Source organism: Macrobrachium nipponense, chromosome 6 (assembly GCF_015104395.2).
Source record: "Macrobrachium nipponense isolate FS-2020 chromosome 6, ASM1510439v2, whole genome shotgun sequence".
Taxonomy (NCBI): Eukaryota; Metazoa; Arthropoda; class Malacostraca; order Decapoda; family Palaemonidae; genus Macrobrachium; species Macrobrachium nipponense.
The window spans coordinates 119,925,370-119,942,336 of record NC_061108.1 but is presented as its reverse complement, the minus strand read 5'-3'; the positions used below and the strand labels follow the sequence as shown (position 1 = coordinate 119,942,336).

The 16,967-nt window shown below is 36.1% G+C and overlaps 1 protein-coding gene across 1 annotated transcript in view; it reads left to right on the top strand.

Annotated features, from left to right (window-relative positions):
• Positions 1-16,967, top strand: part of LOC135216070 (protein unc-80 homolog) — a 185,941-nt gene that overhangs the window by 156,937 nt on the left and 12,037 nt on the right. The window contains exons 71-73 of the mRNA XM_064251065.1: positions 3,379-3,561; positions 12,091-12,213; positions 16,701-16,891. Coding sequence (XP_064107135.1) covers positions 3,379-3,561; positions 12,091-12,213; positions 16,701-16,891 — 497 coding nt within the window. The remainder of the gene's footprint in view (positions 1-3,378; positions 3,562-12,090; positions 12,214-16,700; positions 16,892-16,967) is intronic.

Sequence of the window (16,967 nt, the reverse complement as noted above, 5' to 3'; positions counted from 1 at the left end):
GGTGGAAGTTAGTCCACCGAAATATAGTTTTAATGGGCCTTATATACTTGAGATCTCTTCCATGTATAAATAGACAGGTCACAAGAAAGTAGGGAAATCCAATCTTACTTCTCGAATAATAAATTTAATAAATGAAATGCCAACGGGGAGAGAGAGAGAGAGAGAGAGAGAGAGAGAGAGAGAGAGAGAGAGAGAGAGAGAGAGAGAGAGAGAGAGAGAGAGAGACCCCTTGAAGTTACTTTACACTCTTTGATTTTAGCCATAGCTTACCCCTTGTCTGGATAAGCAGTATAAATTTCACTACATTTAACATAACCTTAAATTTGTAAAATAATTCTTCATACAGATCTTAATGTAGGTGGCTACAAGCTGGTTAATAATAAAAGCATAGGTAATTAGTGGTTTTATTTTTTCACAGAAAAAAATTTCCGTCTCACTGAAAACCTAGGGCAATAATTGCTTATTGAAATATTTTTGTACTTGTAGACTATTTGTTTATGTAAACCTCTGCTTTATATATTAGATTTATGCTTACACACACACACACACACACACACACCCCTTCAGTAGTAAATTACCTGGTACTTGTAGCCTGTGTCAAACGTGTATTACTCTGTCTGTGTCTATAAATTTTTACATCTATAATTTTTGAAGGACTGTTTGTCCCCTGTCAACTATTTTTTTCATTAATTGTTAACGTTTCATGTTTTTTTTTGGATGTTATTTTTATTTTCCGTTCTTATTTCTTTTGTGTCCTGTTTGCATGATTGTAACTTTCCTCTGTTTGGCGTAGATTTATTTCCACTGTGTTTTTTTCCACGTGGATTACCTCTTGATGTGATTCTTGAAATTAGTGAATATTCCGTTCATTTTGTGATATTCCCCGAACCCTTAAAGATAAAAATGGTTCGATAATTCAATGTCACTGTCACACAAACAATTCAGTAACGTAAATATCTTCAGCTTAACAAGCACAAACAGATTGAATCACGATTTTAGATATCTTGATTGTTGAGAGTCATTGATGAAAAGTATTTGGCAGTGATGCTTTAACTTTTACTTAAATGTTGTTTTTAAATACTACACTGCTTTAAAATGGAACTCCCCTCACTTTATTTCAACTGTTCTCACCCAAATGAGATGAAAGCGTCTGACTAAATATCCAATATTTCTTAAAAGAAAAAACGCGTTTTACATTCAATATACAAAGGAATTCTCTCAATCTAAGGTCAGATATGATTGTATGTGTTTTCCTTTTGTTTTTGGCTTTGTAAATGTGGCGTTCATGTTTGAAATCTGTCATCCGTGTTTCCAAGAATAATGAAGAATGTTTATCACTGTGTGCTTGGCGTCCTAATTGTGAGTGTGTGTATGGATTAGTGATGAATTAGTGTAGAGGATACTTGTTAACCAGTGAATTGCCGTAGATGAAAGTCCCAGAAAATAGAAATGAAATGAAAAACCTACGATAATCTGAGGAAATTTTGGAAGTTTAGTTCTTGAAGAAGTTGATGACATTTGCTTCAATTTGTTTGAGAGCTCAACTTTTTTTTCAATACCAACTTTTTTTTGCAACAGAACCATACCATTCCCAGATGGCACTGTTGGCATTTACAATCATAGGTTTTTCAGGAAAGACACTGCATCCTAGTCTTACCTGTGGATGATCTTTGTTTATGTCCCCACTTGCACTGAACGAGTACCTGTGCATGCTTCTACCACTGACCTACGTGTGCTCTCAAGTGAAACTCTTCGTAGATGTCTATCACCACCGCCTCGTAGTCAGCCATTTTAGCACTCCTACCACTCTACTGCGCTCATAAAGAGTTTCCATGATTTAATTCCCCGATTTTTGTGGCTTAGTCATTCTTAATATCTCCGTACCTTTGATTTGTCTCCTTTGCCTAATTCTTATAACTGTTTAACTCTTCTGGAATCTTGATTTCCACGGTCTCATCAAATCTTGTGCATTCAACTTGGGTTTTCCGCTTGCATGCTTCTCAAAAACAATTTGTAAATGATTAAATCCAGTTCCAAAACATAGGAAAGCACTGCCTTTATTTTCTTTGTATTTAAGCTAATTGTACTTTGTTTTTTTTACTGCTTTGAACAGAGACACGAGAATAGAAGGTGTTGAATAGGTACGGCACTTCAAAAGAAGTCACATACTTGTCATACTTTACCTTTTATATGTCATTCAGATGTCTTTGAAATCTATTTTCTCATTCAAATATAATCTTATGAAAATAGGCCCTGTTTATTAAGAATACTGTAAACATTACCAGTTGTAAGATCAGTGTTCGTTGTGGGAATTCTGGGAACCTATATGAAAATATGACTTTCATGTCCTGCCGAAGGTGAAGTTCAATTTTCCATTGTTCATAAACAATAACGTCAAGCCATTTAGTAATGCCTAGTGTGAATACCAGGTTTTATAGATTGTTTTTATATGATTTTGCAAAAATGGCTGATAAATGGGAAAATGATTGGGAATTTGGAGAACATGTCAAGATATGTTGAGAAAAGGACTACACTGCTGTACATAAATAGAATATGATCATACCTCACCATTTTTCGGCAAAAGAATCAGTGAAGTGTGTGACTTCCTTTAATTAAATATAATTGTCAGAAGTTCAAATTATTGCTGAGTATATTAACAAAAATTACATTTGCCAGAAATGGCTAGCGTCTCGTGTCTGTGTTCAGCCCAACTGGCTTGCTCCGACCTCTCATCTGAGATATGATTTGATTTTTATAGTTCTGTTCATTCATTACAACTTCCTACTGCAAATGCTCCGAAGATCGAATGGTCTCCGATATGCTCAGAAGAGGTGCAGCACCTCGCTTTCATGCTGAGATCTTGATTTATCTTTCATTAACATAAGACGTATTTTATTCTATAACTTCTTTTGCAGTTTTTAATAATTTTGGAAAGGAAGCACAACCCTTGTAGGCTGCCAACCTATTTACTGTATCATGCCGTCCCTGCAAATGGGCAATTGTATTTGAGGATTATGGGTTAATTTTAATTTACTTGGTCACTTGAACTCCTCTCTTGGAAGTTACTTTGTCAGCCATGACTTCAAAGCATGGATTTGTAAATAGAACCTACTCTCATATACATACAGATAGCTTGAGTTCCTTTTTTTTCACTGGACTAACCTGCTCTCCTTTCCAGCCTCCATGCTATGTACCCAGATTCCCCAAAAAGAGAGCGTCAAGCTCGCTCGTTTGATTTCATCAATCATTCCTCTGGAGGAATCAGTCACTTGTTTTTTCTTCTGTGTGTTTCTTTTGTCTTTTGTTTCGTTTTTGTTTTTTCTCGCCCTTTAATTTTCTCTATACCTACTACTGCTGCTTCTTGACTCCGGGGAGCAGGTTCGGTCTCCGGATTCACTCTAGGAGGGCCTAAGGGTCTCCGAAGGGGGTTCTCCTTGCATTCCCATACCAGTCCTGCTCCCCGTCTTCCTCCCAAAGACTCCTCTGAACAACTTCCTCAACTCCCTGCCGCTGCCCAACCTCGAAGAACCTCATACGCCGGGGAATGCCAACCCTTCCCAGGTATGGTAGAGGTGGCCTCCTCATCCAGTGTCCAAGTTGTGTGTATTCGCAAAACAGATATATATATTTATATATAGTTGTTACGAGATATACTTCCTTTTTTATTTCTTTAATAAGTGTTACTATTCCATGTGATGGATTAGCATCGTTACTCATAGTCAGGGTGGGCCAGACTGAGGTACTGTTTTAAGAAGTGCAATTTTGTGATGGAAACTACACTTGGTTTGAGTAGGTTAACTATAGGCCTGCTTAAGTGGCTTTGAGAACAAAATTGCTTGATTGGTTCACGCTCCTTAAAATTGCTATTCGTTTTATTATTAGATTACGACAGACACTTGTGCCTAGCTTAGTGTTCACGCATATCAGTTTATGGGTTCCTTGACTAAATTAACTTTTACACCTGTGACAATATTTTTCCAGAATCAGATTGTCGTTTTGCTTTTGTACTTGTAAAAAATATTGAATTTTCGTTAAGTTTGTACGGTTGCTCATTTTATTGTCTGTTTAGTTTGCATATTTCAATCGTTCAGTCTTGTGCATCTAATCACACGAGCTACTGTAAGTTTCTCTTAGTAAAGATTCAACTTTTATTCATTTATCCTGTAAAGCTTGTCAAGTGGTAAGTAGTGAGAACTGGTTTTGGGACATAACATTAAAGCTGATGGCACAAACGAACATAGTAGATATGTTTACACAGAAAGACATTTCTCCTAGTTTACAGACAAGATTTAAGAAAGAAGTTATGCGAGACAACATCCTTTAACAAAGATACTGGCTCTGTTAACAAGAGACACAACAAAACACTGAAAGGAAAAAAATGGTACTTCACATCGTTTGGTTCGCCCTGGTATGCACTGGTAGATCTTTCATTTTTGTCATTCGAGAATGGGAATGATTTTGACCGTACCATCAACCCTTCGGAGAATGTTTTATGCGACATATATATGTATATATAGTGTATATATATGTACATATATATGTATATATGTAAAATTAGAATTATGGTGCATAGAAAGTGAAGGCATGTAAATGTATTTGACATCTTTTTGAGGCATTTGAGTTACACCAGAATGCAAACTGACGATTTTCACTGTTATATTTGGAGAAACTAGATTGTTCTCAGTGTCCACTATGTGAAAGGTGAGGTTGTTGGCGGGTATAGTAATTGCCCATAGCCTATAGATATCCCTTAAAGTAAGCTGTCAGGACGATCACAAAAAGGATCCTGTTTATGATTCCGTGGTACGAGAACACACTAGATTAGGCAATATGGGCTGGCTGAGTCGCTTTAGGACATCCAGGTATTGGTTGACGGTAAGTACCCATGGTTCAGGTCTTGTGCATGTTCTTCGGTGTTTGTAATGGATGGATCATTTCTCTGTGTAGGTCTGCTCTTAAAACTGAGCAGACGACTGTTGCCCCACAAATTGTGGGAACAGATTGTGGCAAATGAAGCAATGAAATATTGCTGAAAGCTTGGAAATCTACAGTGTTCTTCAGTGTCATAGAGTTGCTTCGTTATTTCATGGCTGTTATTCTCTTGCATCATGGTTTTGTGTCAGTTATTGGTATTATATTGTTGTGTCGTGTTGGACCTCTGCATTTGGTTGATATATGACTTCTCAGAGTTTCCTCCGGAATGTGTATGCTTTCCTACCCTTTTAAATCTCAGTGAGTTAAATTTTTAATATTATTCCTTTCGATTAAATGATCTTATGCACAAAGAATTAACACACTTTAAATAAGGAATGGTAACTGCAGTGCAATTATATAATTTTTTTTCAAACTCTTGAGATATTGTAATTTAAAGGAATGAATGAGCTCATGGTGGTGTGTGAATAATTATGGCCTAATCTAGTTATAGGTAAAAGTCAAAATTTTCTAGCCGTTATTTAACATCTTGTCTCTTTTTACTGTTTTTTTTAAATCTATAAATTGTTTTGAAACTCAGATCAGAAATGTAAGTGCTGTAGGAATGCTTAAATCAGCCTCTTGCAAGGCTCAATGCCTTTTTATCAGGTCCAGCTTTAGTGTTGTAGTCAATTTTCTAGTTATTAACATAAGATCCAGCATCTGCTAGAAACAAAGTACGCAGGCCAGTGTTATTGGGTGAGCTTATAGATGCAAGAAGGAGGTGGATTACTAAGAATTTGTATTTTTGGGGGGTTAATTTTCTAAAAAGGACAGAGTATAAAGCTTCGTCTAAGATTGATGAAGAAAATTTAACGCCTTAAACAGCAAAATTTGATCCTTGAATAGACTTTCGACTTAGAAGTATCTGAACGCAGAGATTTATTTCCCTTGATAACATTATCTTGAATTCATGAACAAGAAGGGAGCAAACTTTACTTACAAGGTACGTAGGGTGACATTGATATTGATCGGCCCTTTATTTTCATTCATTATTTTTTAATGAAGCTGACATTTTTCAAGATCACCTTTTGTTTTGTGCGTCTACCAAATAACTGGAATTCCACAGAGGTTGTAACAGGTTAGGACGGTCATACGATTTTCGTGATCAAATAAGATGTCAAAGGGAAATGACAAAACTGTAGTACCTCTGTATGGATGGCAAATAGTACAAATGTAATTATGTGCCTTAGCTTTAGGATCCATTTGATGGATAGGAAAGAGTAAATGATTTTGGGAAAATGGTTGACCAGCCTGTATGTTTGAATACAGTTCAAGCTTTGATGGGACAGGATTTATTTTTATGCTATACCAACATCAGAGATAAACTAAGTCGAGAAGAGCATTATTCCAATGAAGAGAATGAGAAAGTTTTCAGAAATAATCTTACATTGTACAGTTAAGTCTTGTGTATGGTTTGAGTAAGAGAGAGTCTAAGATAAATAAATGTAAGCTGAAGAACCTAATCAATTTTTAATGCAACTCTAAATTCACTTCTCTTTGCTACCCTGGTATTAATGACGAAGAAATCAATGTTATTTTTAATTCATCAAAAGAGAAATTAAAGAGAGATTGCATTGCATGCTTATAAACATCCATCAGCTAGAACTGTTGGCTGTCAATGTGTTAAATGTCCTATAAGCTTCGTTAGTAATGTAGCAATGAAGATGTAGTTTAGTAATTGTCTTTATATTTACGTGGTATTCTATCATCCATCATTGTGATGGTTTATATCAAAGAGGCTTCAGCCTTTCTCTCACGTCTTCAGAGTAGCTTTAAGAAATAAGTACTGAAGCAGTGGCTTGGATAAACAGTAGAGCCTCGTTCTGTTCCTCTGCCAGTGTAGAGTTGACGAAGGTTGGAAGGAAGTTTACTAAACCAGTGATTTTGTCAGAAATATGATTTCATTATGTCAACGAATTAATTACCACATCATCCAATTTAATTAAAACGAAGGATATTCGTCTTTTTAAAGCAATATGTAATGTCCCCCCCCCCCCTCCAAACCCCAACCCCGTTTTTAGTTGTTTTCATCATTCTCAGTGTGTTTTAGTGGATTTGTATAGTTATATTAACAGTTTGATTTATGCAGTTTTCTTAAACCGAATGAAACTTGTTTTTTTTCTATATGGATGGATTTTCTCTTTTGTTGTCAGGTATGTTATTACTAACTTGAAGAACGTGTTATCAGGAAGTTTTATTTAAGCTATGCTGAAATATCTCTGTTAATAGCTTTCACTTTAAAAAAAATTGACTGTTGAAAAAGAATAAATTTGCATATATTTGAAATAACTGAAGATTCTTGTTCTGCATTATTTGATCTGATCATGATATATAATTTGTTTTTTTATTGTACAGATATTATTAATTCAATAATTAACATTAAAAGATCTTGTTTTCAGTCCCCTCTGGCAGCTGTCACACATCACAGATCATTGAGCTTTATAAAGCGAGTTCTGACAGATTCCTTGACTTTTCTAAACTTCTTTGACCTGATTTAATCAAGTCCTTTAATCACGATTTAAATTCCTTTCTTAGATCTGAGAAATACTTGTAAATCTCCTGTGGCTTCACTAAATATTCGTACTTGATAAATTCCAAAGCCTTGTGTAAATAAAATCCTGAGCTGATGACTGAAACTGTACATGATGTGTATATAGAGATCTCTTTTCATTGACAACCGTTTTATAGTTCTCCGTCGCTTCTGATTTAGGCATGGTGATCAGGCTTATTAACTCACACTGCTCTTCTTCCATGGGCCTTATGCTAAGACAAGTCAGTTACCGGTTCTGCTCCTTTTTGGACTTATTTCTGAACCGACTTGCTATAAAGGCATATGTACTAAAGACTGTTGCCTACTGAACACTATTATTCGTTGTGATATCAGTCTCCTTTAGATAATAAGGTAGGATTTATAAATAGTGGAAATTTTGTAAATGCCTAAAGAGATTAGGTTTTTTAACTCTTGGTGTATACCAGATAGACTGTATATTTCAAACATAGACTTGTATCATATTATCCCCCAGGTATTTCTAATAATTGTCCTCTCGGTTTTCCTCAAACGAGACTCCTATCGGCCCTCAAGCATAAAAAAATTAACGTTCAGCGTACATATGTAAATTAACCATCCCTAATCTTTACTAGAAAAATTAAATAACAGAATATCATATCTTCTAGTTAGGTGCTAGTTTTCACTTGCCCTTATCCTTCAGGTGTTGAAGTTTGTCAAAGATTTTTGAACCCATTTCATGTCCCTCTAAGTAGTAATTATGGGATTACAGCAACGTAAATGTGTGTGAGAACAATAGTACTTTGAAAATGTATTGGGAATGAAAATATGTAAAGTCACTGGTATTGAAAATATGCAGTCACATAGAATTCAAAGGGCAATGAAGCGTCAGTATTTCACACGTTGTAGGTTGACCTGTTTTCTTTCACTTTTATCTGTATTCCTCAAGACCTGTGATAGATTAAAAAATTAAGCTTCCCGTCCCTCCGGCCTCTTAAATGAAAACAGTACGATTCTTCTCATATCTCCACAGTAGCTTTAATTTTCAGTGAGCTGAATAGCGCTTCACCACATTGATACAACTTTACATAATATGTAATCCCAGATACTCCTTTGGGCTTTCCATTCTTCTACCTTTTGCCATTTTTATTACACCATCAAGAATCTCTTCTGAAATCGCTATCGGATGTACGTTAATACAAATTACTCTCAATAGTCATCTAGGCTTCCTCCAAACGTCGGTAATCCAACACCCGTTGAAGTGCCTTATAAATGCAATGCTATATTCTCATTTAACATATTTACGTGAGCTGTACTTTTTATTTATGTTATATCTATTTTGTCCTTAACTCGTTTTGTATTACACCTTTTTAAAACACTTTTTTTTAAGTCGTTGTTCTCATATCCCGAAACATTTTGTTGGCACTCATTCTCTTCCTTGCTTTTCTCAACATTCTTCCTCTTGTAACCTTATTCCTACCACCTTGTCCTACATCTACACCACATTTGAATGCCCTACCATTAACCTCACATTTGACTACCATACCATCAGCCTCACATTTGACTACCCTACCATTTACACCAAATTTGACTACCCTACCATTAACCCCACATTTGACTACTCTACTGTCAACCCTACATTTAACTACCCTATCATCAACCTCACATTTGATTTATACCTTACCATCAACCCCACATTTGACTACCCTACTGTCAACCCTTCATATGACTACCCTACCATCAACTCCACATTTGACTAACCTACCATTAACCCCACATTTGACTACCCTACTGCCAACCCCACATTTAACCACCCTACCATGAACCTCACATTTGATTTATACCTTACCATCAACCTCACATTTGACTACCCTACTATCAACCCCACATTTGACTACCCTACCACCCATACACACATTAACTGTACATACTGTATATTTGACCCCCAACTAACCTTTAAAAGACAGTGCAATCAAAGGTATGGCATGACCCTTCTTGTCCTACACTCACTGTCACCCTAAATAATCATCTTGTGCACTGACCTCATTTGGCTCAATGAAACTTATGTTCAATAAGACAATTCATTTTTGGTTCCGTTATTTATTTTAATTTCGACTACTATATAATGAGATATATCTCTAGTTAATCTTGTTATTCTCATACTATTTTGAGCTTCCTCTTCTGTATAATCTGTATTGTCCAAGTATAACACAAATTTTCCCTTTAATATCTTCTTCCACCAGTATACTAATGAAAATTTTTTCACAAAACCACAGATTTTCAGAAAATAGGGCCATTTTAGAATTATGATCTCCTCCTTATCTTGCCATGTCAGGTGTATTTTGGGAAGTAATGGTGAAGTTATACAGGACAGGATGTTGTTCATTTCTTTTCTTATCAAGGTTTATATATCTTATAATTCCTTTGGTTGTTCAAGATTGCAGTTATGCCGACTAAGAAACTAATTTTTCTCTCACTAATTTTGGATTCTGTTGCCAGCTAGTCAGATTTCATATTTAATATTTAAAGCTAAATTTTTCATAAGGTTTCTTTGTATACAAGTAGAAAGACCATCTTTCAAACGCAGGTCATTCTTACTGTCTTGATTATTATATAAACAGTAACCATAAAGTAATTTTTACATTATGGCTAATTCAGACACACTTAGTTGCCTTCATTCGTTCAGATAACTAACACTTCTTTAACATTGTTCCAATAGAAGTAATGAACTGAAAAATATTTGAGATCTTGTAATTTTCTTTGATAATTTTGCTCTTTCAAGTAAGTGTTCAACTAGTTATAGGAGTGAAAACCAGAATAGAATTGGGATTGCTGGAACTAAATGCCTTCTGCATTCCTACAGTCTTCAGAAGTGGTTATCTTTCTTTCTATTGCTTTTGCGTCCTATAATGGAGACAAAATACTTAATTTCTCCTACTATATAACTTTGTTGCTTTGAATTAGGTGATAGCTGTATAATGTTCTTGTCACTTGCGTGGTCACCACAACACTGCAATAGACCTTACGCACAAGTATTGCTTATACTGTCCACAAATAGAGAATAATCTGAAAAGAAAACTAATCTTCGTGTACTGAATTCATTCACAAAATGATGTGATGCACAGGTACCTGTTTATTTGTATCCTTGGCGGGATTTGGTTTTTCAGAGAGGTGTAAATAACCCTTTGAAAGACCATCTTTCAAACGCAGGTCATTCTTACTGTCTTGATTATTATATAAACAGTAACCATAAAGTAATTTTTACATTATGGCTAATTCAGACACACTTAGTTGCCTTCATTCGTTCAGATAACTAACACTTCTTTAACATTGTTCCAATAGAAGTAATGAACTGAAAAATATTTGAGATCTTGTAATTTTCTTTGATAATTTTGCTCTTTCAAGTAAGTGTTCAACTAGTTATAGGAGTGAAAACCAGAATAGAATTGGGATTGCTGGAACTAAATGCCTTCTGCATTCCTACAGTCTTCAGAAGTGGTTATCTTTCTTTCTATTGCTTTTGCGTCCTATAATGGAGACAAAATACTTAATTTCTCCTACTATATAACTTTGTTGCTTTGAATTAGGTGATAGCTGTATAATGTTCTTGTCACTTGCGTGGTCACCACAACACTGCAATAGACCTTACGCACAAGTATTGCTTATACTGTCCACAAATAGAGAATAATCTGAAAAGAAAACTAATCTTCGTGTACTGAATTCATTCACAAAATGATGTGATGCACAGGTACCTGTTTATTTGTATCCTTGGCGGGATTTGGTTTTTCAGAGAGGTGTAAATAACACTTTGAAGATCGGTGTGATGTGATAGCTTGTTTGCCATTGCTATTGTAATGTAGAAAACTTATCACCACTCCCTGATCCAATGGACTCTTTGGGTTACTAGATCATTCTAGAGCTGATTGTATAGAACTTTTACATAATTTTACCTGCTTTGACTGCACTTGGTTCATTACTTGTCACCAAAGCAGTACATATGAACTTGGGCATTGATTTTAAGACTGGCGGATTGGAGTTGACTTGCTAGGACTTACTTTATGTTGCTAACTTCATACTCAGGGTTGTTTGTCAATGGATAATATAAATAAAAATCTTGGCTACCATCTCTAAAGTAAGCTTGTCATTCCATGATTGCTCATATTTGCCCTTGAAAGGAAATAGTTTTGCCTTAAATGTTTTTAATAGTATAGTTATCAAGAACTAACCAATATCTATTTAGAAACAACTTTTTTTTTCAGTCAGCTCAATTGATACAGTAATTCCGTGAGCTACATTGGCTGGGAGCAGCAGTTCTGATTTGCTGTTTCACAAGGGAGAGATCAGTAAAGTATATGACACAATTATCGTTGCTTGCAGTTTAATGTTGTTTCCCTGATTGTATACCTCTTCCTCACCCTCCACCATCCACAACCATCATCACCTTCACCATCTGCTGGTGTTGCGGTGACCTCATTTGCCCAATGGATGTTGGGTATATTCCCTCCCCCTCGTGCGTTGTCTGGAACGGTGTTGGTGACATGGTTGGCTGCCATTCCTCGTGATTGGCTGCCCTTCCCTTCTCTCGTGTGTGTAACTTGCCTGAACTCTAGACTCCTTGCGGACCTCCCCGCACGACTCCTCCTCTGAGCCCCGTCTCTACCGCAAGACACTATTTCTGAGGAAAAGAGGATCTAAACCTAACCTACAGGCAAGCAGTGTTCCTGTTTTACAAGGTAAGCTGATATCTTTTTAAGATACTTTACATTCAGGTAGATTACTAATGTATTCATCTTAGTGGCTGATGTCTTAGCCTAGAGTTATTATACTTTACTAGTTTGATTAGGTAAGGGTATTTTTGTCTTTATTCTGTCGTAGAGAATTCAACTCACTGCACTAGTAATATGCTAGTTATTTAGTTCTTGAAATTATGTAGTAGTCTGGGTGGCAGTAGATACAGTACTAATTAGAGTATATAATTGTTAATTAGGAGTTAAATCTGTTAATAAAATTTAGACCATTTCACACTTTGAGGTTCAGGATACTTGACTGAACTGTGCTTGTTAAAAATATAGTTTAATATTATTTGTTGGTTTGTAAAGGAACTTTATTAACCAGATATAGAAGAAACTATCTTATTAACTGTTTTAATGAAAACTAAAATATGAAATTTTGTCATTGTGATGCTATATGGCACCATTTTGACATGCATCATCTTCAAAACTTGTTCAAATCAGCTTTTTATTTGTCTATTACTATAATAAGAATTTCTCAGTCCACGTAGCTTACTGTTGGAGTCTCAAGACATACAGTCGGTGGTATACTGCATTTTTATTATTTAGGCAGGTGGTGAGGAGTACCTCCAAAGACTATCCTACAGAGGCAAGGACAGCATATATATGCCAGTCAGCCCAATCCTACCGAACAGAGAAGAATGGCTTATTCAGATGATTACATTAAGGGATCTATAAGTAAATATTTGTCGATTCTCCCTTCTGTTATTAACAATTAACACTATGGGACATCATTTTAAAAATCAGTTATAGCAATGTTGCTATTGAGAAACACCTTAACAGCTATTGGCCATGCAGTTATCTGAAGTATAACAAGCTATGGGAACGTTTTTTCCTAGCTATATCCTTCCTCTTTCGAATTGTTGAAGTTTGAATGTCAGTTTAAAAGTCAGGCTCAGGAATGGCTCATTTGAAAAAAAAATACTGTATTTGAATATTTCTTATTCATATGAATTTCTGTCTCAATTTGTGTTTATGTCTTACTGAGTGATTTTGGCTACTTGCCTCCCTGTTCCTGTAAGTGAGCAGTGGAGTCAAAACACTAGGAAATGTTGGCATTTTATCATTCATTTAAAAATACCCTTTGTATAATTAGAAATTAACAACGATGAGTAATTTATCAGTTATAAAACTGAAAATTCAGACTTGAAACAGCCTAATTTGTATGCTTGTACATTTTTCATGTTCAAAAGACTTTTGAATTCTTCTTCTGAATGTGCTGTTACAAGCAGCTGCAATTAGAATTCATCTTGGGTTTATCCACACTACAGTAAAATGTCGTAAATACAATTTGGCAACCTATCACACGCATAATCATAAACAGTTTGAAGGAAGTCGATGGCTGTAAATCTAGCTCTGTAAAGAACTATTGATAAGTGTTTGTGATATGTGTGCAAGTGTTTGTGATGTGTGTGCAATAAGTTGCTGATGTGTCTTTATGGCATGTTTACGCTCCCTTATGCAACATCAATTTGGCCGAGCTAGAAGAAATCATAATGTACCTTGTGCAGAAGTAACTTTCTCTAAAATGAATACCAGGAAATTTCCATGTAAGACTATGTGGACTGGCCTTACAAGATGCCATACTTAGTTTCTGGTGCTTCCATCAAAAGGTAGAACTGTAGGTCAAGGAACAAGAATGTAAATCCTCTTGAAAATATTTGTAGTGTTTGAGTTTAGTGAAGGTCTAACAAGAATATATTCATCCCTGCTCACATTTTTCTGTTACTCCTAACAATTAATCTTTCTCTAAATATTATTTTATCAGTTATTGATTTACGGTTTAGGTTTTGTTTTTTACATGTGTTGAAATACTTAATAGTGGTACTTCAGTATATTTCTGTAGTTATATAAGAAAACTACTAATTTAATGAAATTAACGTTAACTTTCTTTTGATATAACATCTCTCGTTTCTTCATGCCTAAGTCTGTCAATTTGTTTTGCTTTCCTTAGGAGCAAGCTTTAACCCACCACCTAACTTGGATTCTCTAAAATGCTACTGTAACTTTGGCTACTTTAAACCTAAACCTTTATGCTTTTAATGATGCTATGTTGTGTAGTTGTTCTGAAGGTATATGATATACTCAGTTTTAAATCCTGTTTAATTCTTTCCTGTAAAAGTGTCTGCTTTTTAATAATCAACTGTTGCTATATTGCTTAATTTTATTCTTGGGCTTAGGTTTTTTTTAAAACTGACAGTTGCTGAAGAAAGTAGGCAACATTAAAAAAAGTGTTCACTTGATAATACTTACGTGTTTTATCCTTCTGACATAACCATAATGTTTCTGATTTCAGCATTCGAGACGAAATATTAGACAAATTCATTTTGGTGATTGCTAGCAGGTTCTTCATTTGAAAGCTTTCAGTATTAGTCACCAATAATAGATTAGCCATTCAAGTTTTCTGATTTGTTATTTCTGCCTTTCAACCATCTAAGGATAATTTTTTTATCTGTGCCTCTTGCAAATGGAAATCAGTGGGATAGTTGTCATCTCACACAGTAAAAAAAAAAGTGCCAAACCTCATTTTAAATAGATTACAGTAGGAATTATGCCAATCCAGCTTTCTCTGGAAGGCATTGATCTGATAGTGGTACAGCATATTTGGTGTTTGAGGGCCTTGGGTTTTGAGATTCTCATGCATATTTGGAGGAAAGGAGTTGAGGGTTGGCATTATTTTATTTATCATTACTAATGACACGAGCTAATGATTCATTAGCTCCCGTCAGATGGCGTTGGAGAGGTTGAAAAGTTCTCAAGTATACTTCCATCTTATGCAAATTTCTCTAGCAAAACAGGACTGCTCATCGTACAACCAAACTCAGGGTTAATATACGCAATCAGTCTCAATCATAAGGGTGATTTTGGATTCTGGAAGTTAAATTAAGCCTAGGAGGAGGAAAATGTAGGCCTTTTGTTCTGGTGAATGTCACCTCAAACAAGGACTGTGTTGCCCACTATTGAGTATCTAAAACAAGGGGAATGTTAAACTGAAGAGAGTTGTTGGTGCAAAAGCTAATTGGAACTAATGGGGTCTTCTCAGGCCACCAAGCATTTGTGAGCCTTGTCCGGTTTATATATAAGGGTACCGCCATAGTTTATCTGGAAAACCAGTCCCCGCTTGGGTACCAATCCGGTGCTCTAAAGTTCGATTCTCGGCTCGGCCAACGTGGAACCAGAGGAATTCATTTCTGGTGATAGAAATTCATTTCTCGAAATAATGTGGTTCGGATCCCACAATAAGCTGTAGGTCCCGTTGCTAGGTAACCAATTGGTTCCTAGCTACGTAAAAAATATCTAATCCTTCGGGCCAGCCCTAGGAGAGCTATTAATCAGCTCAGTAGTCTGGTAAAACTAAGATATACTTAACTTTATCTGGAAAACCAAGGAGGGACAAGGTCTGAGTCTCTGCAAGTCAACAGTCGAGTTCTTTGCTTTGGCTAAGAGGCACAAGGTCATTCCAGGATCCTGCCTTTGTGGTGGTTTTCACTAAGACGCCTGCAGGTACCTGTGGCTCTTTCAAGATCTATCGGGTTGACGTGACTGGGTTTGTTTTACGTGGAGTAACGTTGGTATAGTCAGTATGCCTGTAAAGACGTTTTCCATTTTAATGTTATCTTTTTCCTCAAATGTGTTATTTGTCTGCTGTTTCAATTCAGAAAATAATTCGCTCAAACGACAAGACCACATGGGATATGCTTCAAACTAAGAATGTTGAATATAAAATGGCAAGTTTACTCCTTCCTCCAGAATCACTGAACTTTTAGTATGTTCCATTAAGGAGCCATATGTTTTGGGATTTTAGAGGGTAAGCAGAGAAAGGTGCAAGTCAAGATAAAATCAGTTACAGTTTCACTTTAGCCTTTTGTGGATCTGAGACGGTATTTTATCTATGTAGATGATTGACAAATTCGTGAAACTTCTTAGAGATAAAGCTTCGAGTCGTTAGTGCAATTTTTCAATATATTGCATTCAGGAAATTATGTTGTTCAATAAATAATATACAAGCTCTTTTTCTTCTCTGTGTATATTTACCATCATTGTTGGACTGTCAACTGGTGTATTTTCATTTGCTGCTGAAGTATACTCATTCTCCTCACTTCTTGAGATTTTTCCTTTTCTGTGAGAGGACATGAATGGTTATCCTTATGTATGGGAAAGAATGGCGTAAAAACAAGTCACGATAGTTTCTCAAGAGTGCCTATCTAACACTTCGTACTGCTGTTGCAAGAAGTTGTACTGATCCTTAGCAACAGAACAACAGCAGCATACACCTTGTTAAAATGTTTTGAAGTTATATTGCCTTTACAGAACTTGTCAGCACAATCTGTCATGACGTGCCTAGCCCATCCGCGGGATCAAGATAAAGAAAATGCACTGCATCACCTGAGAAATTATTTTCCCGTTTCGCGATGTTTACTCTTTGCTAGGTGGCGAGGACAGCAGCATATCGACACCTACCAGCCCAGGGGAGGGAGGAACAGGGAACGGCAATGGGACTCCCGAGGGCGGGTTGAACAGCAGTCAGGAGAGCGTGCGAGGGCGTCACCGCCTTCAGCGCCAGATGGCCCAGTCCAGGAAGACCTTCAGGTTCCGCAAGAGCAAACATGGACACGTTGAGGTAATATTCTCTCTCTCTCTCTCTCTCTCTCTCTCTCTCCTACATCAAATTAATTTCAAGTCCAGGAAGTGCAAGT